Source organism: Cardiocondyla obscurior, linkage group LG13, assembly GCF_019399895.1.
Source record: "Cardiocondyla obscurior isolate alpha-2009 linkage group LG13, Cobs3.1, whole genome shotgun sequence".
In the NCBI taxonomy this organism is placed as follows: domain Eukaryota; kingdom Metazoa; phylum Arthropoda; class Insecta; order Hymenoptera; family Formicidae; genus Cardiocondyla; species Cardiocondyla obscurior.
The window spans coordinates 606,192-632,946 of NC_091876.1; the positions used below are offsets into that span (position 1 = coordinate 606,192).

The 26,755-nt window shown below is 40.5% G+C and overlaps 1 protein-coding gene across 2 annotated transcripts; it reads left to right on the forward strand.

Annotated features, from left to right (window-relative positions):
• The first annotated feature begins 610 nt into the window (after positions 1-610).
• On the forward strand, positions 611-26,755 carry Amph (amphiphysin). Of its 2 annotated transcripts, XM_070665042.1 has the most exons (9): positions 611-998; positions 19,426-19,561; positions 22,355-22,545; positions 22,720-22,992; positions 23,103-23,221; positions 23,410-23,453; positions 23,653-23,841; positions 24,469-24,611; positions 24,716-26,755. In XM_070665042.1, the coding sequence occupies exons 1-9, from the start codon at positions 930-932 to the stop codon at positions 24,794-24,796; spliced, it is 1,245 nt and encodes a 414-aa protein (XP_070521143.1). In that variant the 5' UTR covers positions 611-929; the 3' UTR covers positions 24,797-26,755. The 2 variants fall into 2 exon arrangements, with proteins under 2 accessions (XP_070521143.1, XP_070521144.1); XM_070665043.1 differs by lacking the exon at positions 23,653-23,841 and having other exon boundaries at positions 621-998.

Here is a 26,755-nt window from a genome sequence, read left to right on the forward strand (position 1 = left end):
TGCTTTCGACGTTATTAATATGAATATCTTTGTTGTTTTTCATTTTCGCTTATAAGTTATTTTTAGATAATTTTTCAGGAAATATTCTTTATACATATATATATGAATATTTATTCTAACTCGCCGATCATCTTAATTACAAGCATAGTCTCGCTACATCAATCGATTATACATAGATATAAGTAAAAGTATATATTACTGAAGAATTACGATATTTTAAGGAAAATAATTTCGTAACTGATCTGTAATTTGTGTTTCTAATTATACTTTATTGATTCTAAATTTGGCAATGTATCCTATAAAGTACGTATAACATTTCTCGAGTAGATTTATTATTTCTAATTATATTCCTTGAAACTTGCAAATTTAAATGAAATAAATTTCCTATTCCTTATTTCTTATCTCTAACGCATCTTTTATTTTGCAGATACAAGCGTCTATTCGGGCACATTGCTGGGATTACATAAAAGCTTGGAAGGAAATCTGAGTGAAAATTAGCGTTGTCGGTGAAAAGTCGCGTATTTTTATATCTCGCTTTCGATAGAAAGTTAAATCTAAGGATTTGAAGTGAACGTGCTTTGACGAGGTTACGATCGACTAAATGGGGAATTGTGATGAAGAATAGTGCAGGTTCGAAATACCGCGCGCCGATATGATTGATCGGTGAGAGCGCCACGGTGAACAAAATGGCCGCTGGTGGCGCACAACCCGCGCGTTCGCGGTCACCTACGCGCCGTCGCACTGTCAGTCCCTCTCCGCGCTTTGGTAAGAGCGTTTCGTCGGTATCGTAAGTCGGAGTGCTTCTGCCTTCTCCCCTCCTACGCAAAGCTACGAACCGTCATCGCGTCGGCAAGTTGAGAAGTTCTAAGTGCACCGTCTCTTCTACCTTCGGGACTCCGGCGCTCCGCAGTCAACTCTACGGGAACATCATGGCTGAGAGCAAGGGCGCGTTAATCGCGAAGACAGTGCAGAAACACGCAGGCAGGGCGAAAGAAAAGGTAAGTGCACGTCTTTCTCTTTCTCTTTGCTTTGGACGAGTCGTTCTTCTCGAACGGCTCCGACTTGCCCCCTGTGAAACCGAATTTAGTGAGAACTCGTAGGCGACCATAGCTAACCATAACCTCCGCAACATGTCCCTCGTCCAGACGCCGCCAACGTCGGCGTTCGCGTCAGCGCCGCGTGACAGTTGCTCCGCGATCAGATCTTGTCTCTCATTCGAATTAACAATCGCTGGCCGGAAAGCAGAACTCTTTAATCTAGATTAAAAATCTGCGAAACGGACGAAGAACACGCACGTCAATCTGTATGTGCGATCGCGTTCTGCTCGCTCGACCCGCGACACGGAAACGTGCCCTCGCGAGGCTTCTCCAGTCCGGCATGTCAATATTCTGTCATTTGCATAGAATCGTGCACGGCGCCGCTGCCATGTTGATGAGAGATTTTATAAATCGAAAATTCGCTCATCGGTGTCGTAAAAAATACCGAGAGAAAACAGTCCGATTTTTGTGCCGGCGTCTCGCGGTGTCGCGAGAAAAGAAGCACTTTTACGTAATCGGTAAACAATCCCGCGCGACTCGGTATCGCTCGAAATGATAATTACGCGGCCTCCCACCGTGCTCGTCTCGGAAACTGCGCGTGCAGCACAGGTGCATCTTTGGTGTGCGCCTCGCTTATCGGCCGCGAATCGCGCAATACGCGAACGTCGGAGAGCACATGATCCTCACGTCACGCGGTCGGTGATTTTTTGTCGATGATCACGTCCCCGAGGTGCCACGCGTGTACCCACTGACTAATCCTTCGGTGATAGATCCTTGAAACTCCGCATCCGGGAGCTGCCCGAGTCCCCGCTATAATATTTTTATTGCTGGTCTTAAAACCGGAAAGAAGTCGAGCGAACGCGTTTTTGTACATACGTGTTTTTAATTCGCGAGTTCTTAATTATTTTGGATGTTGGGCTACGATTTTACTTATGATTTTATATCATCCATTTAGTTTAGTTAGAGGCATATGTGTATTTTAATATTTAGTTCTTTTTTTTTTTTCACGTGATTTTCGTTTTTAAGTGCCTCTGTCGCATATGAGGAAATGCGCATAAATAGAATCCCATTAATCTGGTCGCGATTTATAGGTCATCTAAAACGGGCTCTCGCGGTCGCGAAGCGCGAGATCTGCATGATTTATTTTAGCAAAGGACCCTCGTCAAACTTATAATTTGCTTTTCCAAGACTCCACGTGTGTTCATCGTGCGATTTCTTAGCTTAGGTTCTTTTTAAGGTTTCTGGAAAATATCTTATACTTGGATTTTTAACGCGTATGCACATTTCCCCGCGGTGACTTTATCGCCGGCTTTTAATAATACAACGTGGCGACTAAAATACGTGCACTATTATTGGAATATCTGAAAAAAAAACTCGTATTTCTGCGTGCATTTTTTAATACAAATTTGTTGGGAGGTCGAGAAAGAATCGCGGCCTGGAAACCGTTAAGGCAGCTTGAAGTTATGGAAATTCGCGTATGCGAGACTTCTCAAGGTACATTATAGATCGCACTCACGACGGTGTATTGCCACTTCCGCAGATTGCCGGCAAGCAACGCGCCTTTGAACGCGTCGGGGATCATTGATGCATCGCATATGCATTGCATAAGCGACTTCATGTCACGCAATTCGCGTGCGAGCCATCGAGCTCGGTAACAAACGTACGCGATTTTTTTCTCTCTCTCACGCTCTCAAGATCATAGACTTCCCGCGGAATGTCTTAACAAGAAAAAAAAAAAAAAAAAAATAACGCAATTACTTTAAAGAAATTTTTGCAGCGCGGTCTTTCAGCGATATTGTTCTTTTTTATTTCGGCGTGACTTTGGTTTCGAAATTCATAGCGTAAAATTTTTATAAGCGATAAGAAATATATGCGACGATAATAACCTTATCTGTTTGAGAACGACGAAAAGCTATAACCAATATCTTTCGGACAACACCGAGATAGAAAGGTGCGTTTGCACAGTATTTATAGCGCGAGTGGAGAGAACAACACGTTAGGAGACGTTTGTTCAGCGGCGTGCTAAACTATTCGACGTGATTGCACCTCGGTTGCGCAAATTCAGGATCGTTATCGCGCGTTTTTAAATCAAATTTAATAATAATTGTGGTGCGGATCTCATTGCTTTTCCAGGATTCCTTTCTCAATCTTAATGAATTATCTCTTCAGGGAACGATCGTTCATCACACGTAAACAGTTGGTAGAGCAATTTTGAGGTTTTATTGATCGCGATTTGCGACGCGAATATTATTTATTGATACGTTTACATTGCACCGAACGTAAATTACAATCGTTTTTACATCTCACGCGCTTGATAAGTATCGCCCGATAAAATGTAGTTATCGATGCAACTTTCTCACGTGTGTAATTTATTGTCAGTCGCGAAGGAACGAATCTGAAAATGTTTTGAGTCGCTGCGGCGAAAGGGTTAAGTGCGAGTCGATACTTTTTCGCGAGATCAATTGCATGCGCGTTGCAAAGTAAGAAGATAACACTACGAGATTTGATCGCGCATATCGTAGACCAGAGTTCGACTGATACTCGAGGCGAAGAAAGTTAGTGTGGGCCGAAGATTATTAAGGGGCCCTCACACGACCGTAATCACCGTTGCGACTCGCGTGACGACACTATTGCTAATTGCGTGCACGTAATTTTTTTTTTTTTTTTATTAATATTATTGACTAGGGGGAAATCTAATATCTCCGGATTATTTCGATTTCCTTGAGTAATATTATGAGTAACTCTTTGTCGTCCTGTTGGGAAGAACGCGAGGACAATTTGAAGCGCTCTGAACCCCTCGAAACCGCATCCGACGTTAAAGCTCGCGGTAAAAATACGGCCGGGTCTCCGCAGACGTGAGGCTGCGGTGTCGTGGATCGTATTAGAATGTTGCATTCGCGTACCGCAATGAGACAACGCCGAGTTCCTTTTCTCCCGCCTTTAAGTATCGGTCTCTCGCGTTTCGTGGCGCCCGCCTTGAAATACTCGTGAAATCATCCGGTCAGTTGCCTTGAAGCGCGGAAAATAGGGCGAACGTGTCAGGCCTCGTCAGATCTGCCGTTTCCTGACGGTTGTCTGGCAACTTCCGGATCGTTGTTTCCGCCAAGGTGTTCTTATAAGGCTCGCCGCGTCTTTTCGTTGCGGCGCGGCGCGAGGTAGAGGATTCTCCTAGACTTGCTAGATTTCTAAGTGTGTCCCGCGACCGGGAAAGACGGGCAACTATTCTCGTCCCCAAGACGCGTTCCCGGATGCCCCGTGACGGCCGGCAAATATATCTACGAGCCCGCGGGGACTCTGCTTTTGAGTTTCGCGGCGGTTCACGTTTCCGCGGGTCAGCGGTTCTCAAATCCGGTTAGAGCGGATTCCTTAAAAGCACGATTATTCGCCAATTTATCTGCGAATATTTACACTTTACCGATCTTTCTCTAAAGCGGCTTGGTTAGTAATTTTCAAACCAGTTTAAATCTCGAACGCAAAAAATTTTTATTGAAATCAGCAGATAGACTACAATATTTATAACCATTATTCATTTTCACAGCTCGCCGTTTTAGTTTCGCTCCGGCTTGCTATATAATTATTTATATGATTTTTAGCACGGTCCGGCCGCTCTCACTTTTGCCGCGTTTCAGGTACACTTTGCGCTTATTTTATTTAAATGATCGCGTATCAGGTCATCTAAGAAATCCCTCCAGCTATCGCATTATGTAGCTGCATGTACACGTAACGTACGCGCTTGATATAAAAATCCAATCCGCGCTTACTCGAAGCGATCACGAGCGCGTTTGGATTCTGCTATGTCAGACTGATTAATGATCCTAGAAAAACTGTGCAATCAGCATTACACGAGAAAGATATTGTGTTCGTCGTCCCCGATTCGCGAGATTCTGGTAATGTCTCGATTTTTATTAATGAAATGTAAGATAGTGACGAAGCACTGTTCTCCGTGGGTCGTTTAAACGAATGTTTAACGCCACTCGTGTAATTCCCACTAATTTCCATTGAACCTCGACCTTGCGCGTCGAAATTCCGAGTTTCCCAATGTAACTTTGTCTCTCCTACTCGTGTTACCGAGTGCAACGCGCGTAACACCGGGGCCGCACAGCGTTTTGTATGGTTACGCAAGTCGCTTGAATGCGAGTGCACATTGTATCAGCGTGTCTCGTGATGCGCGACTTGCGCTATCTCGAAGCGAAAAAAAAAAGAGCGAAGCGAGATGAAGTTTCTAATCGTACCGCAATCCGGGCTTTAATTATTCCGATGTTAATCGCCGCGGCGCACTTTCGTCATCGCGTAGGAAAAGTCCTCAGAGGCGGTTGAAGCGGGCTGTCGCACGAGGCGCATCTTTCGAAAGAATAGTACAGCTAGGACGAGCACCCAAGTGACCTTTCTTCTCAAATAGAAAGGTATCCCGCGACGCACACATAACGCCGCGAATAACAGTGCGTTTTTCTCTTTCGCGAAGGCAATGGACCACGCGTTTAACCCTTAGTTTATTTACGCTCGCAGCTCTTGTGCCTTTCGTCGAAAGAAAATGCCATTCCCATCGAAATAAGTCTAATAAAATTAATTTTTTACTTATCGAAGTATACTATTTAAAATAGAGTTATTTCTGTTTTAGCGTTTAACCTTTTTTTTTATATTTATAAAATTGGGATTTAATTTAATTTTGCTTCCGGAATTTAATGCTTTATATTAAGAGGTGATTAAACTTTTACGTGGACGAGAATAATCTCCGTATTTATTCGCCGTGATTGACGCAAAGATTTTTTTTTTCTTTTTTTTCTTTTTAATCGATTATTGAACTCGTCAAGTATTTAACTGATTTTGTATGTATTTGTTACGTTGCGCTATCTTGTGAAAACGTGTCTATCAATTGCGATGTTGACCTGCAGCACATATAGATGTTCTGGTTTTCTACTAAAATTAGCGACACCCACTGTGCGCCAAACATTCCTTTCGTCTCACGTCCATAGCATCTTTTGTGACTTATTAATGAGGTAACGAACGCGATAAAGATTTCGGTGGTTTTCTTTGGTCGATACTTTCACGAAAAAATTCGAGAGATATTCTATACATATCATATTTTTTTATTTGATGTATTTAGAAATATTCAAAGATTTAACAGAAGGTTATGAATTTTATTAAAAAATATATTATGTCGTAATTAATACTTAAAAAATTTTTTTTTTTATTAAACTTATAAAAGTATGGAATAATTTCTTGTAAATTGTTATCAGAAATAGATATATAAATTTTGGAGACTAATTGTGATCCGCGTAACATTCATCGCGAAGACTGCTTCAAAGCTTCGAGCAATCTCTTTGAAACATCGTCGCCGAGAGTCGATGATCCTGGCCTGAGTCCAGTGAGCTCGTTATAAATACGGCTCACGACAAATGTAGACGGAGACGGTCGTCGTTCTCAGACTCTGTCTCTCGTCACCCTTCACGTCATATTTTTTTCTTCTCGTTGCTTGCCGTCTAACGACTCGTTTCTACATCGCGCTCGTTCTTCTTTTCCGCTTCTCTTATTTGTCGTCTAACGCACGTTTTTACGTTACACTTGTTTTCTCCCTTTTCTCTTGTTTCGTTGGCATGGCTCCCATTAATCCCTTTAATTCTCACGAAACTCTTTATCGAGATATAAGTATCTTTGGCAAAATCCTTTCTTGACTTATAATATCTCCTCTCGCAAAGTAAAACCTGTAATTAGGTTATAGAAATTTGATTTCTAATTACATCAGGGATAGACTCGATATTGGGGTTTCCTGTTACGTCACATACCGTTTAATATAATCTACGGATGTAGGTATGGAAATCGCGTGGGCATAACACTATGTTCCGGATAACGTTGCGGCTTGCAAGTATTAATAACCATCGGCTCTCGCGATCACCGATTTTCAACGCGCGACTTCACGCCGGTTTCCCCAGTCATTTTCCACCGATTAGACAAAGTTTATTACTAAAAAGTAATCCGCGACTTGGCGGATTTTACGCGCATTTACTATTTATATTCTCAAAAATAGTTCTGCAGATAGAAAATCTCAAATCGAAATTAAAAGCTAATTTTATGTTGACGCGAAATGATATCTCGTAAAATTTATCAGGCGCTCTGTTTTATTTTTTATTTATTTTAATTTTTTCACTAATGCGATCGATTACACCTGTACAATAACAAGACGAGGAAGGATTATTTACAAAGGAGAATTTCTTCGGACCTCGAAAAACTTGTAAGGTAACCGTGATGCGTTGGTGTTGAGTGAAGATCTGTTACAGCCACCTGTGGAACAGGATTCTTCGGTACCGGTTCAATATTCCGGTCTCCAAATCTTTCCTCGTGGCGTTATGAGGGTCCATTTGTATCGCGGATCTTTGAGATTCTCGTCTGTTTCTTAAAACGAAGTTTAAACCGCCGAGAAATGTCGACGTGCAAGGTTAAGGTCGTTAATTGGAATTAGCATTAAATTTTTGCAGATTAATAAATAAATTTTATAATAGGCTATTTCGGTATATCAATTCACGCCGCAGTCTTAAGATCAGAAGAAAATTTTATAACCGAACTGTGTTGAGTTAATCGACACAATTTTAATTTTATCTTGTATTAAATGTGTTTAGAATAATGCCGTTATTATTAATGCGGATAAAATTAAATAATTATAAAGATATATAATTATATTAAATGCAGTGATATTTCCTGCACGCGGTTGTATAAAATAAATCGATGTTCCTATTGATTTGTAAGACTCCTAGGATTGGTCCAGGCGCGATGGGGTCGAGAAACTCCGTTACATATCCCGGTAACACGGTAACTCTCGCAAGTGTTCGATCGTGAAACGATCCGGCTGACTATCAGCGTACGAAATGGAAACGGGTCTCGATTACGGCCACCCGAGGAACAGGATCCAATGTCCGGGTGCCTTCGCGTATGGTAACGGGAGCTCTCGTGAGAGAGCTCGCGAGAAAACCTTTCGTTGGCACAACGGCCATCATCCTTAACTTCCGGTACGCCGGTCGAATATACGCAGAATGCAGGCTCGGCAGGAAGTGACGCGATCGCGTTAGGGAAATGGGAGATCGCGAGCTCGCTTCGTCTATCGCGCGCCAAACGGAAATGGAATGGAATCGTTCCGGCCAATTGGGCTGGTAAATTCAGGCCTAGATCTTCACCTGCCAGTAGCAACTCAACGGCTCGATTTTCACCATGAATTGATCCACGCGACCCGCCGTAATGCGAATTTTCGGCCACCACGGCCAAAAATAGACCGCAATTTTGTTTAAATTCTTAGACGCCCGCTCGAGTCTTCTCTCGAAAATTTGCTTTTCTTGTTCGGCTATTTGTTTAGACTGTTAGCAGAGCAAGAGGGTATTTATCTCACCTTACAAGAATCAACTAAAAAAAGAGGAAACAAACTTAGACCTCGATATTCCACTTCACTCCCCCGTAGCAAGATGAACTGCGATACAATCGCATAAGAAGTTATTTTATCTTTTATTCGAAAAGTTTATCATTGAATTTCTTCTCTCCTCTCTCGCGTAAATAGATATTTTAAATCACTCGGGAATTCGAACCTTCCATTATATATAAGATAAAAATCGGTCGGTCCTTCTTTTTTTGACCGCTTTACAATCACCGTGGGCGACAACCGATGCGTCACGCGCGCGAGTTTTCTCGATTTGCATACTTGATTCGCACTTGAATTATCCCGGTTGATTCCCGTGGCGGTCGCCGAGCGGCCAATTTGGTTGTAAAATTACCACGTGGAACAGAGCGATGAGAAGCCTATGAAAGTCGATCTGTCGTGGACAACAGATATCCTGATTACACGTGTTTTGCGATTTATGACGTGATCCCGCGGGCGGAAAGTCTGTCGGGGATTAGGCGTGCCTACCAGATAAAATAGCGATTAAAATAGATCGCTTGTCGATTACATTAACCGTGCGAGTACGCTTTTACATCGTGTAACTGTCCGAGTTAATTGATCAGGGAAGAGATCGATAATCTCGAACGCATCTTTTGCGTTCTAACTTGTACAGGAAGTTCAGGAGTTGACTTGAACGCGCGACAGCAGCAATTAAATCTTCTTTCATAGGAAATATGTTTTTATTTTATTTTTACGGTGTCCCAGGCACCCCAATTCCATTAATGTTCAACGGTACTCTATTCCGTCGCGGTTAAAACGCAAAATTACCTAATGGCATGCCTCGTGCACATACAGGTTACGCCCATTTGCACCGTAAGTGGATACATTACTAAAGGCAAATAAATCGTTAACGGTGACCGTCCTCCGAGGAAAGCAAATGAAAAGTTAATAGGCGATCGCGAGACAAATGACTAGGGTTGGTAGGATGATGTGACGGTTTTTAGTAATATAAACTGAGCCAGGGCACTTTTTCAGAGCTCGATATTATATCGTTTATTGCTGATTAATTAACAATTATCAATCGAATAAATATAATGGTTATTATTTGAAATAAGTTTGACTTTTTGCTATTCAAGTTTGCACATAAGTACGGTTATGACCCAGTTCTAATATTAGATAACACGCCTGGCGCATTGTTAGCCGCCAGAAAAAGTGAAGACGACAGGCGCATACCTGAATACACTTTCAATGGGAACATTTAGCGCGAGTTCGTCTCGAAATATCAAGTATCGAGTCTGTATTTTACGTAACAGATTACTCGTCTCCGCGCGGCGGCGATCTTATTCAAATTCACGCCGTGACTTCAACGTTAAAATAAATCTGAAATGTTCTCGGAATTTAAATTTCGGGTAGGAGTAGAAAAAGAGATGTCACGATTTCATGTGGAAACGAAAACCGAGTGATTTAAGGAACGTATGTATTACATTTTCAAGGCAGGCGCAGCTATTACTTTTCTTTCTATTTATTCGGTTATTATCCATGCAGGCACATTTATGCATTTGTAAAAGAGACGACGGCTGAGTCCGGATTTAGACAGGTACTTTTCCCGGCTCAGACATCTTCCAACCTCCTCGTAAACCAACGTGAACTGATGTATAATCCCGATGTGGCACTTAACCCAGTAGCAAAGTGGGGATTGCTTCTCTCGTTTGCCTCCAGTTTAAATACCCGGTTAGACTTGCTCGGCTAATCCTAGTTTTAAACAGTAATAATTTAAGCGCCTGCAACGTGCACGTTTATCTGCCGTTGAAATAATTTTCAGCGAGTCAGTCTAAAATTCTGACGATTTACATTTTATTGGAATTATTAAATTAAATGTACCTATATAATTAAGTATTTAAATATTGAAATAACGAGCTTTGCTCGGCGAATAACTAACTTAACAAAATATTTCTATTTTTCTTGGCCAATTTCGTTATGAATTAGAATTTTGATATCTCTCTCGCATGTCTATGACATTTAATTCGATTGTGCCAAAGTCGTTGTACTTTAATAGGTCTTCTTGTATGAATGCGGCGCTGAGAATACTTTTGGCCCATGTAAGAGGGGAGTTATTGGCGGGCAAAATTTCAATTATACCGTTTCGTGAGGGTGATGGCTCGATGAATAGAGCCAAGAGGGCACGGCCGACAAATTTGATTGCGTTCAATTAAGGGAATCGAGTCTCGCGATCGCTCGCGTCACTCTCTCGAAACCGTGACTACGTATGCTTCGGACGCGGTTCATGAATCCGCGGAATCAGGAAGGATATGCTGGCAGTACCGAGGCTGCTGCTGCATTATGGTAGTCTAGCGGGAGGATTTATGGTCAGCGTTAAATTACAGATAACTTGAGGGAATTGCATATATCCGAGAAATTTCTGCGTGTATCTGAAATTTAATTAATATCTCCCCGCCGTGGAACGTGAAATTACCGCTGTGATATTGGAGTGTAAAGAAATAAAAATTTTTAACTTGTTGACGTAAACCTACTAGCTCTAGGAAAAGAAATTTCAACTCTGTGAACTTGGAATCCGAATTGCTAAAAAACGAGAGGCTCGAGAACGCGATAATAAATGATAATAAATTTTATTGTCAAAGTAGAAATTCCACAACTGCTAATTCGAGCAGAAGTCAAACCGTGCCTTTCGTTGATTTAAACTACATTTAGTTGGACTTGGAAAATACAGTGATCGAGATAGATTCTAAGCGCTTTTACCGGGTCAGTCGAGAGAAGCGAAGATAATTCGTTTCGCGGATGGAGCGCATAATCGTGTTCGACCTTCGCCGCGGTTGTCACTCGATTACGCGCCGTGCCGCGTCGTCAAGGCAATTCAGTTTCATCAGCCCGCACTCCTGACAATGGGGTTCGACGTGCCTTAACCCTTCGTGCACTCAGCGCGTAGCACGAGCTATCAAGGCCTCTTTTTATCACGGTTAAGTCGCGTTAAGCCTACCGAAGAACTCGCGTCACATGCGGCGCGAATCAGTGAGTTCGAGTCGCGAATCGCGTCTGAACGAAAGTGTCGTTATAAAAATCTCGAATCGTGATTTGCTCCTGCATAGAAAAATATCATTAAATTTTAAACGGACTAAAGAAGCAATTAGTTTCGTTTGTGCTGAAAATTGTTAAGTTTACGAGGAGCGAACGCGCGGCGCCAGGCTGACAATTTCCAGTTACCGCGCGGTCGTACGTAAATTGTTGATGAATAATTTAGACGCGTCGACCTCTGCTCTCAGAACGAGCAGCCTTCTACGTTATATGTCGGCTATAGAATTTCGGATCGCACGGTTGAGAGGAATCCCTATTATATCTCGCCACGGCTCAATTTATTATTCGCTATTTGCAGCAGGATAATTACGCCTGCTAATCGAGTTAGCCTTCATTCGCGTGCGACGCAACTCTTTTAGTATTAACACCGTTATTATCACAGCGCGGATGTGATTTAGATGCGCCGGATCCGGTCGCCAATTGTGGCATCGGAGAAGTTTTGGTGTTTCAAATATATGGGAGCCAAATAAGTACCACGTTGCGCATGATGATTTCATAAACCTCATCCCGCGACTCCGTCGTGCCTAATACGGCGGTCATCTATTACCTGCCTAATTAGCATACGACGCGTTGGTGGCACCGTATGCTAATGTAAGTACAGTATAGAGTGCGTACAACAGCAGATACGCGGATCTCTAGGAAAAAGAAAATCCAAATTAGGATAGGAGATTTCGGAGCTCACGTTTATTAATTTTTCCAAGAGACTTGTATCATTCTTCATACATTTTTTTAATTACATGAGTAGATAAACGTTAAATTTAAATGTTTAAGATTCAAATTGCGTTTCGATCGAAATAATCAGAAACGTGGAAAAAAGAAACTGGCTGCCGATAATTCGCGGTATTCGGATATATGTAGAATTCAGAATAACAGTATCGGAACATTATATTGAATTTAAACGTATCTGCCTTTAAAGAGGTCGAGTAATCGATCAGCTGTTTCGGCATTCCTTGTATCTTTCCGTTTCTCTTTGCCGGCACCAACCTCGAGACGGGCTAAACGTCCGAATGGTTCCGTTAGTTCAACCAGCCGGGATGCCTAGATGAGAAAGAAAGGAGAGGCTGTATGAATGCAGCTCCTTCGCAAGGACGATAACGGCGCGCCTGTATCTTTGTATCTTGTATGCTTATAAATGCCATCGCTAAAAACTAGGCAACGCCAAGCAATAGTTAACTAAGAGAGAGAAAGAGAGAGAGAGAGAGAAAGGCGTCATTACGAACTTTCAGAGATAAATGTTACATCGCATACACATTTGTGCGTAAAATTAAAACTTTATAGACATTTCATCACAATTTTTCCAAAAATAGATGACTAATACGAATTTACGACAACGTTTCTTCGTGAAATCCTACATACATTAGCCTGCAATATGTTTCCGGGGAGTTCTCTCGATTACCTCACAAATTTCGCGCGAGCTTCCATAGGTGCGTACATCACTCGATTCTGGTGCACGGCCAACAACGTTGCAGTTACAATTCGAGATTCGGTATATGTATACAACGCAGTTGCTATGCTATAAATTTAGAGCGGCTCAATCCCGCTAAATATCTTGCCAGAAATCCCGTTATAATAAATTACAGTAAAAATCCGTTATAACGAATATCGACGGCTCAACAAAATTCGGTTAAACCTGTGAACTTTGCCGTTATCGTGTGACATTCTTATTTTATTAAACAGATAAAAATTTCTATTTTTTAATTTTTTTTTTTTTAACACTAGACGTTACAGAGCGCGCGTTATTTACTCTTATTTCATCTACGTTAAAGAAAACTGTTTTACTTTTAATAGGGTAACAAGTAAAATCTCTACTTCTCCTTTTTAAATAGGAAATTATTCGATAATCCGGTTTATATCGTTATAATTATTGTTTAATCATTTACTCGCATACATTTGAAAGTCAGCACACGCGATAACGAATCGCTGTCTACTTTTTATGCATAAAATCGACTTTGCAAAGTACAGTTCGTTGCAGTTGATAGCTCGACTCTTGTACAGTGTAAGAACACCACGTGAGGTACGATCTGGATACCACGATACTCAAAGTCCGTTCACTTCGCGCACTTACCTTCTTTTCCTCCTCTCTCTGTATCTTTATCGATCTTGCAGCGGCACACTTTTAATTCCGATCTACAGCTCAAAGCGTACGTAAAGAAAACCAAGTACAGGTGCTGCGCGTAATAATTTCATAATTAAGTATCTTGTCTCTGCGTGATTTTGTAATAGCAAAGTTCCAACTCGGTGATTTAATTTGGTTCGCTAAAATATTAAAAAGTGAAAGAACGAATATATAATCTTTTGCCGAGGAAAGCTGCTTTTCCCATTCGAAATTCTTGTAGCTCGCGTAATCTCATGTTTTTAACATATAAATATAGAAATTTGGAATCTCTTGTGGAGTTAATTTAATTGAGAATTACATGCACGGAAAAAAATTATACTCGACGGCATACTTAATTTCTATCTGAACGTATAAACTAAATAAATGTGATGCGACTTTCATAATAACTGCGTAATGAATGATACTCGATATTACGATGTTATTTCAAGATGCATGTCACGATGCACCGGTTGCAACCGGCTGTAACCGCCCTGTGCGGACGTCATATTCTTCACGCCGTTTCTTTTTTCTAACGGTGTACAGAGTGCTCGTAAAATTTCCGCCTTGGCCTACAATATCAAGTTTAGATGCCAGGTAAAACGTAATTAACAGAAAGTAATGATAATGCCACTATTAAGGCAGTGATTTTAAGAGTGATTTTACGGCGATGCAGTAAACCGAAAAGAGTATTCTCAATTATGACATAGCAGATATTTTTTTCCAAGTACAAAAGTAACGTTTAAGTACGAGAAAATGAGACTTATATACGCGTTATGGGCTTATTATATTTATATATCTTTATTTCGTTCTCTCGATCGTCGGGGAGCGAGAAAGGGTTCAAGTCGTGGGTCACATACGCATGTACGGGCACGAATTACCGTTCGCCGATGGGTGCCGGATTGGCCGCTTGTGGCGAGCGGCGGGCCGACTGCCCGAGAGGTTGATGTCCGAACCCCGCGCCAACATTCCGACTCCTCTCGTTCCTTCCTGGTGGTCTCCGCGACTGGTTCCGCGCGCGGCTCGGCCCAAAAACACCGTCCGCGAAACGCGAAAAAAGATTCGTTCCTTCACCGATCGTGGTCCCGACAAAAAACTTGGTCACTTTCGTTAACAGATTCCTAGACCGGACCGTGTCCTCCAGCCACATTTTCGCGTACACTTCCCGTACTTTTCCGCGTTGACTTTACGGATATTTTTCGTGTTATATTTTATTTTCACTCGCGGCAAAAGTACTCTGGATTTTTTTTCCTGTAAGGCTGTCTGTACGACAATGATTCTGTCGGAGCACAATGTGAACCGGCAAGTGGCGAAACGGGGCCATAGGATGGCACAATAATAGCGTTGCAACGGCACATTCGCGTCATCTGCTCGACTATTAATATAGCCGAGAGAGGACCATCTATTTCGGAAACGACACGTCCCGGTCTGCTCGAATTTGTGGAACTAGCATTATTAAAGATACAACATCCTGACGCCGTGGCTCGCTTACGAGTTAAATGCAGATTTACTTTCAGCACTTGATAAATTAGTGTCGAGCTCGCGGTAAAAGGAAACTGAATTTATAAAGAATCGTTTCGCCGTGAGACGACACGTAAGCACGGTTCCGATTTCAAAGCCCAGTACTCTAGTTCTTTTGTAGTACTTATCTATTTATGTCATCTGTATTAATTACCATCGCTATCAATTAGTATCACTACTTACACACGTAAATGTCCGAGGAGCGAGACAGTTGTAATTGGTTCCAATGCTCGATCATTGCGAGAAGCTTGTCTTCAGCCACTGGTTAGCCAATGTAACAGAATCAAAAGAAAGTAAAAGAGCTCTCTCATTACCGGACGCTATTTTTATCATATTATATTTCTTATCTCGCAACATTAAAACGCCCATGCGAGGCGCAGATTAAATCGAAGGTATTTGAACCAATTACGTACTGTTCTAATATAAAAAGAAAACGTATCGAGCGTATTTTTTAAGAATATTTTCTAGCTTACGGTTGTTTTCGTTGTGTAAAATAATACGCAGCCTACGTTACGGCACCACCGTCTTCGTCGGGCACCTGGAAAATCGAGTTGAAAGACGAGAATAGAAATTCACGCGGCGGCTCAGAATTTTAAGTTAATTCTCTCGGGATGCGCGACGTAAGAGTCGAACGAGTCACGACAAAGAATCTTCCGTGTTCCCGTTAGGCACGTTACCTATCGCACGAGAGAAAGTTTTCCTATTTATATAGAAAACGCCGGAAGCGGAGAGTAATTGGTCGTCGAGGATAGTCTCAAAAAAAAAAAAAAAAAAAAAAAAAAGCGACAGAAAAAGATTTCCAGAATCACAGCGCAATTGGATGCTGACAATTACTTCCGATCGAGGGAGGTCGTTAGGAGAAATCTCGTAACAATCTGAAGCTCGAAGGCCTGTAACAAGATTTTCGAAACGTGATTCTCTCGTCGGATCTCGAATATTTGTAGAAACGATAAAATTGATAAGTTTTGAAAGATGTAATAGGCTTCTTTAAATAACAGTTACGCAATTCGCGGAACGGCCGATGCAGTTGCAAGTGTATTGTAACGAGCGGTATTGTATTAATAATGTATGCATGTCGGTTACACGTGTAAACGAGTTCAGTCTTCGTTCTCACCTGTTACGAGGTATCGAACGGAGGCTACGTTAACTGGCGACTAACGGTACGAAGGCGCGCGGAATCGTGACAAAAATCGTGTCTCGTGTTCTTGGATCGGTAAAAACATCGGGCAGTCGTCCAGTAGACCTTGACGCTTTACACTTATCGATACCCCGGTGATCAGGGTCGTCGCATTTATTAATCTCGATTCCGCGAGGGTAACGTGGCAGCGTCGTGGCCGATTTCACACGCGGGATAGATAATTTTCATTGAATTGAAATTTTTCCTGGGAGCAGGCTCCTCGTGGCGAAACTCGTGGGGGGATTTCTTCTTGAGTTTGATTAAGCTCGCAAAGAAAGACAATTAGCATATTGATTATAGCGCGGAGGTATGTTTATCCGCGCGCGATAACGAGCCACGCGCTCTTTCGCAAAACAAATATTTCGCGAAACAAGTATCACGATGCGTAACGGTACAGCCGATATACCGTATAACCAATAGGACGGTTGTATATTTCTTTACCACGTGTCTGCGAGCTCAGCTCGTGGGGCGAAATTTTTCATATCGCCGTGACTCATTGTCAGTCTGATAACGTTTTTATTTTTTTGTTTAACGCGCCGCTAAAATGCAGACTCGACCGATGCTTATCTCGCGACGAGAGCACGTTCTCTGGAATTTGGTGATTCACAAAAGATTGTATTAAATATTGAGTGACAAACGTCTTAATCTCACGTTCCTCTAACATCTGTTTTCGCGGTTAGAATATCAAAACGTATTATGCTACTTGATATATCCGGTAATTTGAACATTAATCTATGGACTCTGCGACGATCAAGATGAATGATCGCGATGTTTAATTCGAATTGTGTATATTAAACTTCTTTGAACTATGTATGCGCGTAACTTCTCAAAGTGAGATCTCCCCGGTGTCTTAATTTTGCGGCGCGAGATAAAAATCGTACCCACGAACAGTACTTTTAATGCTGCGACGAGAAAATTATATATGGCAGACAGGATGATCTTGACCTGAAAGTGCACGAGCGAGTTAATAGAATTAATCTCTCACTCTTCTGAACGAGCAAACGCAAGTCTCGCATGCCCGTCGCGATTCAATTTATATGAAATTCTTTTGTCGTTTTTCATTTCGTTGATTACCCGCAATTACAATGAAATGATGACATTATTACTGTATTAAATATTTAATATTAAAAAAAAAAAAGAAAAAGAAACAAATTGTTACTTACAAACGTAATTTCTTTATGAAGGGTCTCTGTCAGGATAAATCGCGTATCAGACGATAAATAACATCGTTGCACGGGTTAACCGCCTTTAATAACGTCATAGAGACGGCTGAAAGAATTAATCTAAACGTTTATGTCTCTGATAGCAGGCGAAATGCCGGACGCGTGCAACACATGCGTTTTATTAGCTCCTCTCTTTATCGAATAAAGGTAATTAAACTGGAAATCCTGTAATTAATGCTGCAGCTGCGATGTCGTTCCTAGCGTGCGTAATGTTAACATTTTTTAAATTAATTATTAGTGGATCGATGCGGTTCTGTTGTAGGTAGTAAAATATTATGAAATTTCTAATTAATCATAGCTAGTTAATCGTCCGTTGATTAATCTTGCTGGACCCACCTTTGACTTATCTCTTGGAATGCTCCGGTGCTTCGCACGTTAACCGTTCGTAATTTGCAAATTCGCGATAATGGTCGTTCGAGGTTACGCCAGATAGAAGGTTAAAGTGACGAAAGACTGATCTAGTTCGATGTGTGTCGTTCCGACTGACTGGCCGTGTTGCGCCTGGCGTGTAAACGACGCGATCAATTCCCGGGAAACTGGAGAACGGAAATTACTGGATGATACAAACGCGCGTCCACCCCCGAGACGAGAGGAGCGGGACGACCTGCATACACAGCAGAAGGTCGGCGTACCTCTCGCCTCCGCGGACAGATCACCGGGATCGAGGATAGGTGTCGGAGGTGGTTACGCAATGGTTGACTCGCCATTTCCATCACGGACGTTCCAGCCTTTGATTTCTGACCCAGCCCAAGAGAGACGGCCGACACAGGTCTTTCTCTGCATTCCACTCTCATTCCCAGTCTTTGAAATATCAAAACGTTTTCCCATTGCAGTGAAATAAAGAAAAATTTGTGGAGACGACGAGGGCATTAGAGTTGCAAAAATATTAAAAAAAAAATCTATTAATGAATTTATACAAGTTTAATACCGTCTTGAAAAGTTTGATTTACAAACGCGTTGTTTGCTACTTGTATAATATAATTGTTTAATCGTAATTAAATATTTTTAAATAATATTTTGACACCAAATTGGTGAATTTACCGATCGCGTGGCTCTTTTATTTTGTCGAAGGGACGGCTTCTTTCCCGGTATCAGAGATCGTACAGGTGTCACGGAGGTAAATGAAAATCGGCGAGTGGCATTCTCGGCGTGAAATTTCTTCCCGGTCGATAGCTATTGTTACATCATCCGCATCCTTTCACATCGTCGCGCCTTATTGCCGATAACAATGGCAGCGGAATACGCGGGTCCGATAGATTTCTTTATTAACTTGACAGGAAGGCTCGGGAAAATAATGCGAATATAATTCATTTTAATGCGTTCGACAAGGTCCCGTCTATTATTTTTATAGGTGTCTATTAGCGCGTATTTTACGAACGACAAGTTCAGCGTATGTCTATTATTACGTTTCTCGTAAATAAATTCATGAAATTCGCCGAGTTTGTAAAGTTTAACATGTGCCTGTTGTTACACATCTTATACATAAATTCATGAACCGCGAAGAACATTTTAACACTTGCGGGACAACCGCGCGTTACTCAACGTTCCTTAACTTTGACGTTTTTTATATTAACGCACGTAACGTCCGTGAGATAATGTTAATTAAAGTTTAAGTAAAAGACGCGATACGAGGCGAGTGCGATTATCGCAGATCTTCCACACGATGCGATGATAATGTAGCCGGTGCTTATCGTTTCGTGACGAGCGCGGTTCAAAGGCCTCGTTCGCGATAGCCACGCGTTTACCCGCATTGTTGTAGTCTGCGAGAAGTGTTACGGCGCGTAGTCGTGAAATTCACGAGCGCGGAATTTGTCGTGAACTGAAAACTTTCTCCTTCGCGAAAATGTTAGACGCGAGTTTCTCAAAAGTTTCGGCATAAGTCGAACGGCCGAAAACTAAAAATGCGCTTTGCTTTCTCGTTGCAGTTTCTGCAAAATCTGGGCAAGGTCGACCGAACCGCGGATGATATATTCGACGAGCATCTGCAGAACTTTACGAGGCAGCAGAACTCCGCTAACAGGCTGCAAAAGGAGTTTAACAATTACATCAGGTGTGTTCGAGGTAAGTCGTTCCACGAGGCAAAACTAACTCGTCTTCTCTTTAAATGGTAGCCGCATTTATTAGGCATGCTAATGCTCACCGTGTTTTACACGCAGTCCAAGTAGAAAATGCGACATATCGATAAATCGGGTGTTAAATTTACATTGATTTTAACAGTTCGGGAAATCATGGTTTGTGTGATGCAAGTAAGATGTAAAATTCCTTTCGTATTTATAAGATCGACGTGTTTGAATTAACAAATCCGTGCGAAACGCAACACGCATTAAAATTAAAAAAAAAAAAATATATATATATATATTCACACAACCTTGCATCGCCGTGACCCGGTTGCCAAGCTCACATGAAGGCTGAATTACTTACTTTGTAGCTTCGTACTCTGCTCTCGCTTTTTTTTTTGCTCATATTAAGATAAACGCGCTTATCAATATGGTCAGTTTAGAATTCATTTATATGCATCGTTTTCTTCTCTTTTTTTCTGTATACATACAATATTAAAAACGGTATAACTACCGGCAATAAGATTGACGTGCCAGAAATGAGAAATTTCCACGATACGCGACGATAAAAAAGAGGAAATAAATTATTTCTCATATAAATTATGTAATTCTATCGTGTAGCAAATACCGTAAAGACCTTTGTCGAGTTGATTTGTCGATTTAACCAAAGTTGTCATCGACACTCGGGGAAATGATCTTCGCCGTCCATCAGTTGAATGAATGACGGACGAATGAATAGCACGCGGACATTAAATAACGAGCGGTGATTCCGCGCGGATTCTCGCGTCTGCATCAATTACTGCTACCAGGAACCGACGTAATATTTTAATCGCTCGTATATTCGGTAACGCCTCGTAAAGGTACTTGACACGTGCGAGGCAACCTTTGAGATAGCAGGAAGAAATTACTCTCGTAATGCGCTGCAATCTTTCGCGTAATCTATCCCAACAGCCGCCGGCGTGCTTAAAATATTGAGTGACACGACCTTGCTGTTATTGAATATTTCAGATAAGACTCTGGCCGATAAAAACGATAGCCACGAAATCAATGAACGCCAACGGAAATTGAGGCGATTTGCAAGGCTTCAGAGAATGGTGTTACGCGTTTTCGAAGCTGGAGCCGGCAGCTTATTTTCTCTTGCACCTCGACGGCTGGTATGCACACGCGAAATCAATAGAAAAACGTCATCCGATCTTTAATCCTTCCCACTCGAATCGTTGTTAGTCACAAACAACTTTTCCTCGCTTGGCTGGCCTACAGCCGACCTGTATTCGTTATTTGCATGCATTTTATAGCCTCCGCCTCTCAGAGATATCGGTACGTCTCAATCTCGCTGACTACGAATTTTAATTCTCGTCGAAGAGACCGCGGCCAAAAATTGACAGAAACGCACGAAGGAAAAAAAAAAGAAAGAGGAAAAAAAAAGATGTGATAAGTACCTGTTCCCGTTAAGCAAACATCGTAATCACGAGCGACTTCTTTCAAGATGTTAGGCCGTGGTTTACAATGGGGTCACAGGCTCTTTCAATTACGTTTTAAAATCGCGAAAGTGGCCGTAACTCCACTCTGTTTCCTGTTCCTGAAAGAATTGCAGCCGCGGTTGTTTGAGTTGATCCAAATTCAGTCCTCGATTATGTCCGCATCTATCGCTTAGAATTAAAAAAAAAAAAAAAAAAGATGAAGATTGAGTTAATCGAGTGACACTACGTGACGTAGGCTTTAGCGGTTCTTGGCTTTCCCCTTTATCACTTAGCAGCACGCAGCATAAATACCCACATGCGAAACATGTTGGTGGATACGTACGTACAGTGACGAGGTTTCTTTAAGCGCGAACAGCAGTAAAATTGCGACGAAAGTACATGCGTGACGCGTTGCTAATCCGATCGTCGACGCAATTTTCGCGATTTCCATCGTCGCACTTTACGTCCAAATCCCAGATGAAAGAAAGAAACTAACGAGGACGGCTGGCGCGTGACTCGTTAGATCGACTAAAAAGCGATAATGCTGAGAATTATGGCAGTCGAGTTACTGTAATTTGCATTAACGACAAATTAATACGGACGCTATGAACGACGTTGATTGCCTCCAGTCGAGTTTATTAATTAATATATAGTCGTGAAACTTAAACACGTTTTAAATTACTCCTGCCGATAGATATAATTACTTGGTGGTGCAAGTTCGATAGATTTATTTATACAAGTTTGTCGACTCGCTGGGGATTAATATACATTGTTTTTATAAAACTTTCTGTTTTATTTTGTTAGTTGGAGTTCAAATATATTTCAAGTATGTTCTGAGTTTAAGATTTTTATTTTGAAAAAGTTGTAAAATATTCGTTACACCAATATTTGTGTTGTATGTGGAAAATTACGTCTTCTTTTTTGCGATTCAAATCATTCTCAGCATTGACATTCGACGTGAGCGATAAAGCCACTCTGCAACTTTTGTGCGAGCCGAGGCGAGGAATTTGTACGCAATCGGCTTATCGCCGATAGGTGAATGCACTAAGAGAGGTTTAGATGTAGGTCAGGAAAGTAGTCACCCGCGTTGCGCGTTTAAAGTAAAAAGACACGTGTCGCCGTGATGGAAAATCGGCGTGAAAAAAGTTTCTCTCTATATAAAAGCTTACGAGATAGCACGGTCGTCTCTCTCGACGACTTGTGGTGTCTTCAATTTGAGATAAATCTTCTTTTCCCTCGTTGCACTGTCTTCGGCGCATTTTTATTAGCGGCAATAAGATTTTTCCGTCGATGAAACGTCGATGAAATGTAAAATAATACTGTGTTTCGTTTTGCAGCGGTGCAGGCGGCATCAAAAACTCTTATGGACTCATTGAACGAAATCTACGAAAGCCAATGGACAGGACACGATCTGTTGTACGTGCAGGCACAAAATCTGGACATGCTGTGGCAGGATTTCACTCACAAACTCGCGGACCAGGTTCTCGTACCACTCAACACATATCAAAGCCAATTCCCGGAAATGAGGGTACGTCCCGTGAAAGCCTCAATGGTTGCAATCAATTATTTTATTAATAATGTTCTTGTAATTAATCATAAAAGGTAGAGCTTTATTAATCATAATTTAAAATTAATATATAAATTAATTATTATTTTGTATTAATTTAGAGAAATAATGTATCGCTATATTTTAATATTTCAGAAAAAAGTTGACAAACGCGGACGTAAACTGGTGGATTATGACAGTCAAAGACACAACTTCCAGTCATTGCAATGCAATCCAAAGAAGAGAGACGAGCTCAAAGTATCACGAGGGAAAGAGTTACTAGAGGAGGCAAAACGTACATACGAGCAACTAAATTCCGAGCTGCACGATGAACTACCGGCATTATATGATTCGCGAGTTCTTTTCCTCGTTACAAATCTGCAAACGCTATTTGCCGCGGAACAAGTATTTCATACTGAAAGTGCCAAGGTAAGACATCTAAGATAATGCAGTCTTCTTAAAAAAAAAAAAAAAAAAAAAATCCTCTTTTAAGTACTTTCAAGGCTTAATATTTGAATATTTATATAAAAAATTTCTAGGTATATTCCGAATTAGAAGCAATCGTCGATAAACTGGCCAATGAAAGTCAGCGAGGGTCTTACACCCTGAAGAAAAATACGGAACCACAATCACCGAAGTCACCTAACGCAAACTCGTCGTAAGTAAATCAATTTTACAATTTAATCACAAAGTAAAGTGTAATTCTTTTACTTATATAAAAAAAAATATGCGTGATATTGAAGAAGCTGTTACGTAAAATATGATATGATAAAATAATAATTGTAAAAAGTGAAAAACCGAGAAGTGTAGTAGTTACATAATACTAATAACTCTGATTTGTTTCAGCTTAATAATTAACACACAGCCAGCGCAGAACAATATCTCGGAAGGTAATTATTATGCTGTGCTTTCGTTAAAGTTGGACTTGTGCGCGTGTACACTAATTATGTATATGTTAATAATTGCATGCTTTTATAGTTCTCGTTGCGCGAAGAACAAGACTCGACGCGTTCCGAAAATCTTTGATCTCTACAAAGCCGTGTTGTGGCTCGGCAATCAGTTTTGAGTGTGCTTTCTCGCGTGTTTCAGCTTTAGTAGGCGGTACTGTGCTTGCTGCCAGAGACACGTCCCCAACTACCCAGATAAACGGAAACGCTAACAGCAACGCTAATAGCAACGCTAACAGCAATGATAATTCTCTCAATAATCAAGATGCGTCGCCACAGGACACAGTTGCGCCTTCGAAACGGGTTGAGGAACTATATGATATTCCAGTTGGTAAGTCGCTTGCGAATTTAAACTTTGTCATGTTTTGCAATGTTATTCTAACATTATCTTGACAATTTTAATAAAAATCACACATATAAGGTGATCTTTAATAATACTTTATGTGCAAAACTGTTTTTAATCATCTAGCTCAGTTTTGTTATAAAAATCTGCATAATTAAGTAACAGAATTTAATTAAAACAAGTGTAAAATAGAAAAATTATAATTCGTAAAAAAGAAAAAAAAATCAACCGGCAATACTCGATTTGTTTTCTAAAGTTTAATAAATTTGAACTCAATAAACTGTTTGAAATTTTCAGGTAAATTTGCGCGTTAATAACGCAAGGATTAATTTAATGTTACTGAATGTGCAGTATCGGGTGGTTGTTAATACAATAGTAGTGCGCTGCCTGCCCCTTTGTGCATGGTCTTGCCGAAACAAGATCGTAGTTAATCTGACCTAGTGGTGAGATTAAATGTTAATTTTGCAGTTAGACGAATGAAACAAAATTCATTTCACATAATTGGTACATGTCAAAGTCTCCATGGAAATGAAATCACGGGCAGGTCCATGACCAACGGGGCGGACTCGATCATTCTCGAGGCGGAATATGAAAATGCTGCTAATTTCTCTATAGGGGCGACAACTGACAATCTACCACCGGGCGTTTTATACAGGGTTAAAGCCACTTACAAGTACAATCGCGAGGATGCGGACGAGTTGTCGTTCGACGTCGGCGAAATTATTCGCGTCGTGGAGTACGATGATCCTGAAGAACAGGTCTGTAATTCTTTGAATAAAACTCGATAACATCTATTAGAATATCTAATCACGTACGCGATTACGATATCGTTTTCGTTACGGTGTTCTTAATTTTATTACAGGAAGAAGGCTGGTTAATGGGTATTAAGGAAGGCACTGATGAGAAGGGTATGTTCCCGGCAAACTTCACGAAACCGCTGTGAGAGCTGAACTCAGTTCGCCATTTACACTCCAATGCTCACCAGAGACAGCGTATTTTACTTTAAAGTAGTGAAAGAGTCACGTAATTAAGTGGGAGATAAGATTCACGCGGTCATGCGAGAATATATTAACGCGCAACGTGTATGTAGGTAAAAAGCAAACGGAATGGAAAAAGAGTGAGCGGGCGGGCTGCAGGAGAGATTAGGGGGAGGCAACGGGGAGAATTCGATAAGATAGTTATGCTGGAGGGTACTGTGGAGAGAATCAATCACCCCAAAGTGCCTTAACCCAGCCACTGTCTGTGCCAACATTCATTCTTATTCGTAAAATAATATGGGATTAACCTTCTCATATCAAACGTACGGATACACATCATGAATAATAATCAAACGAGATATTTAAGCGACTAAATAATATATATTGTAACACGTACACAACATGAAACACGTATTACACGTACACAACGATTGCAATATTATATAATATAAAACGAAATCTATATATTAAATTAATATTATTTTATGAAATTGTACATAAATCTACATATACGATTTAAGAGTATTTTATGATATAACTTTGTGGCCACTGAAAATTATTGCTAACGTACATTTTCAAGGTTTAAGAACAGGCGCGCCACTTGAGGAACTCCCCTACTTAAGAAAGGAGTAATCATGAAATTTTCAAGGTCCAACTGCCTGCATTCGTAAGGTAAGGTTCTATTTACTCGCCTAATGTTCAGGAGCGATAGCTCCCGTTAAAATCTCGCCACGATTCGCATGCCAAATTTTTCAACGATGTAATAATAGAAATATCGAAGAGGTGATACGTAAGAGAAATATAATGATGTATAAATGAAATGAGAGTATAGTTTTTGTGTATTTATGATTAATAGATCTTTTTCTGTTTCTCCGCCTGTTGGAGCCTGTCGAATTTCAGTAAAGTGAAGTCTACTTGTGAATTATTATTGCGAAGATTTTATTTCATTTATAATCACAAATTTTATGTACATGTATGTAGAAAAACGGATAGCGACGACAGAGCGTTTATTATTATATTATTTTATTACTATTGTTATTATTGCTATATATTGCTATAATTATTATCGCTCCCGTATCTATTACATGATGTCAAGATAAAAAATCGAATACGTAATGATCCAATCGTGAATATTTTGTAGACTCGATCAATACTCGTTAGATCTGTCGAAACAATCTTGTATTCGTATCTTGTAATAAATAGTATTGTAATAATAATAATATATATATATATATACATATTTACAGCGTTAGCATTAAGTGAGAATATCAAGAAATTTGTTGCCTTTATTTTATCATGCAGATTTGAACTGTAGTGGAGTAGGAAAATTTGAGTGTCTTTATTGTAAGAGAAGTTAATTGGTTTCAAGAATTTATTATTGAATAATTGATTGAGAGATTTAACGAAAGAAATTGTAATAGATTCCTTTAACTTCTTAATTTTTTTAAAGATTCTGTAATATTAAAAATAGAAAACAGATGAAGCGTCATGAACCTCAGTTTTATTAGCTATCGCCATACATACAGGAACACATCATTTAAATACACTTACAAATATACATAAGAAAAAAAGAATTTAACGAAAGGAAAATCTTTATTTTGTCGAAAAATTTTTAATAGCATATATGGATCGCGCGTAGCTATTTATAATTTTTCTTTGCAGGGTAAAAAGAGTCATTGAAACTTTGCTACTCTCTGCTTCAACAACCAAGTCATTCGCACTGTAAAAATCTTAAACAATTGTAAGGACTCGAGATGATACATGGATATACGAGTGATCCACATATGTTATTTAAAAATTAATATTTTATATACTAATATATAATGCAATTAGGGAAACAAAAATAGACAAATAAGACAAAAGTGCAGACTAAAAAATTATCATTACGAAGAAATAAAGATTGATTATAATGGGTGTGTAACCAA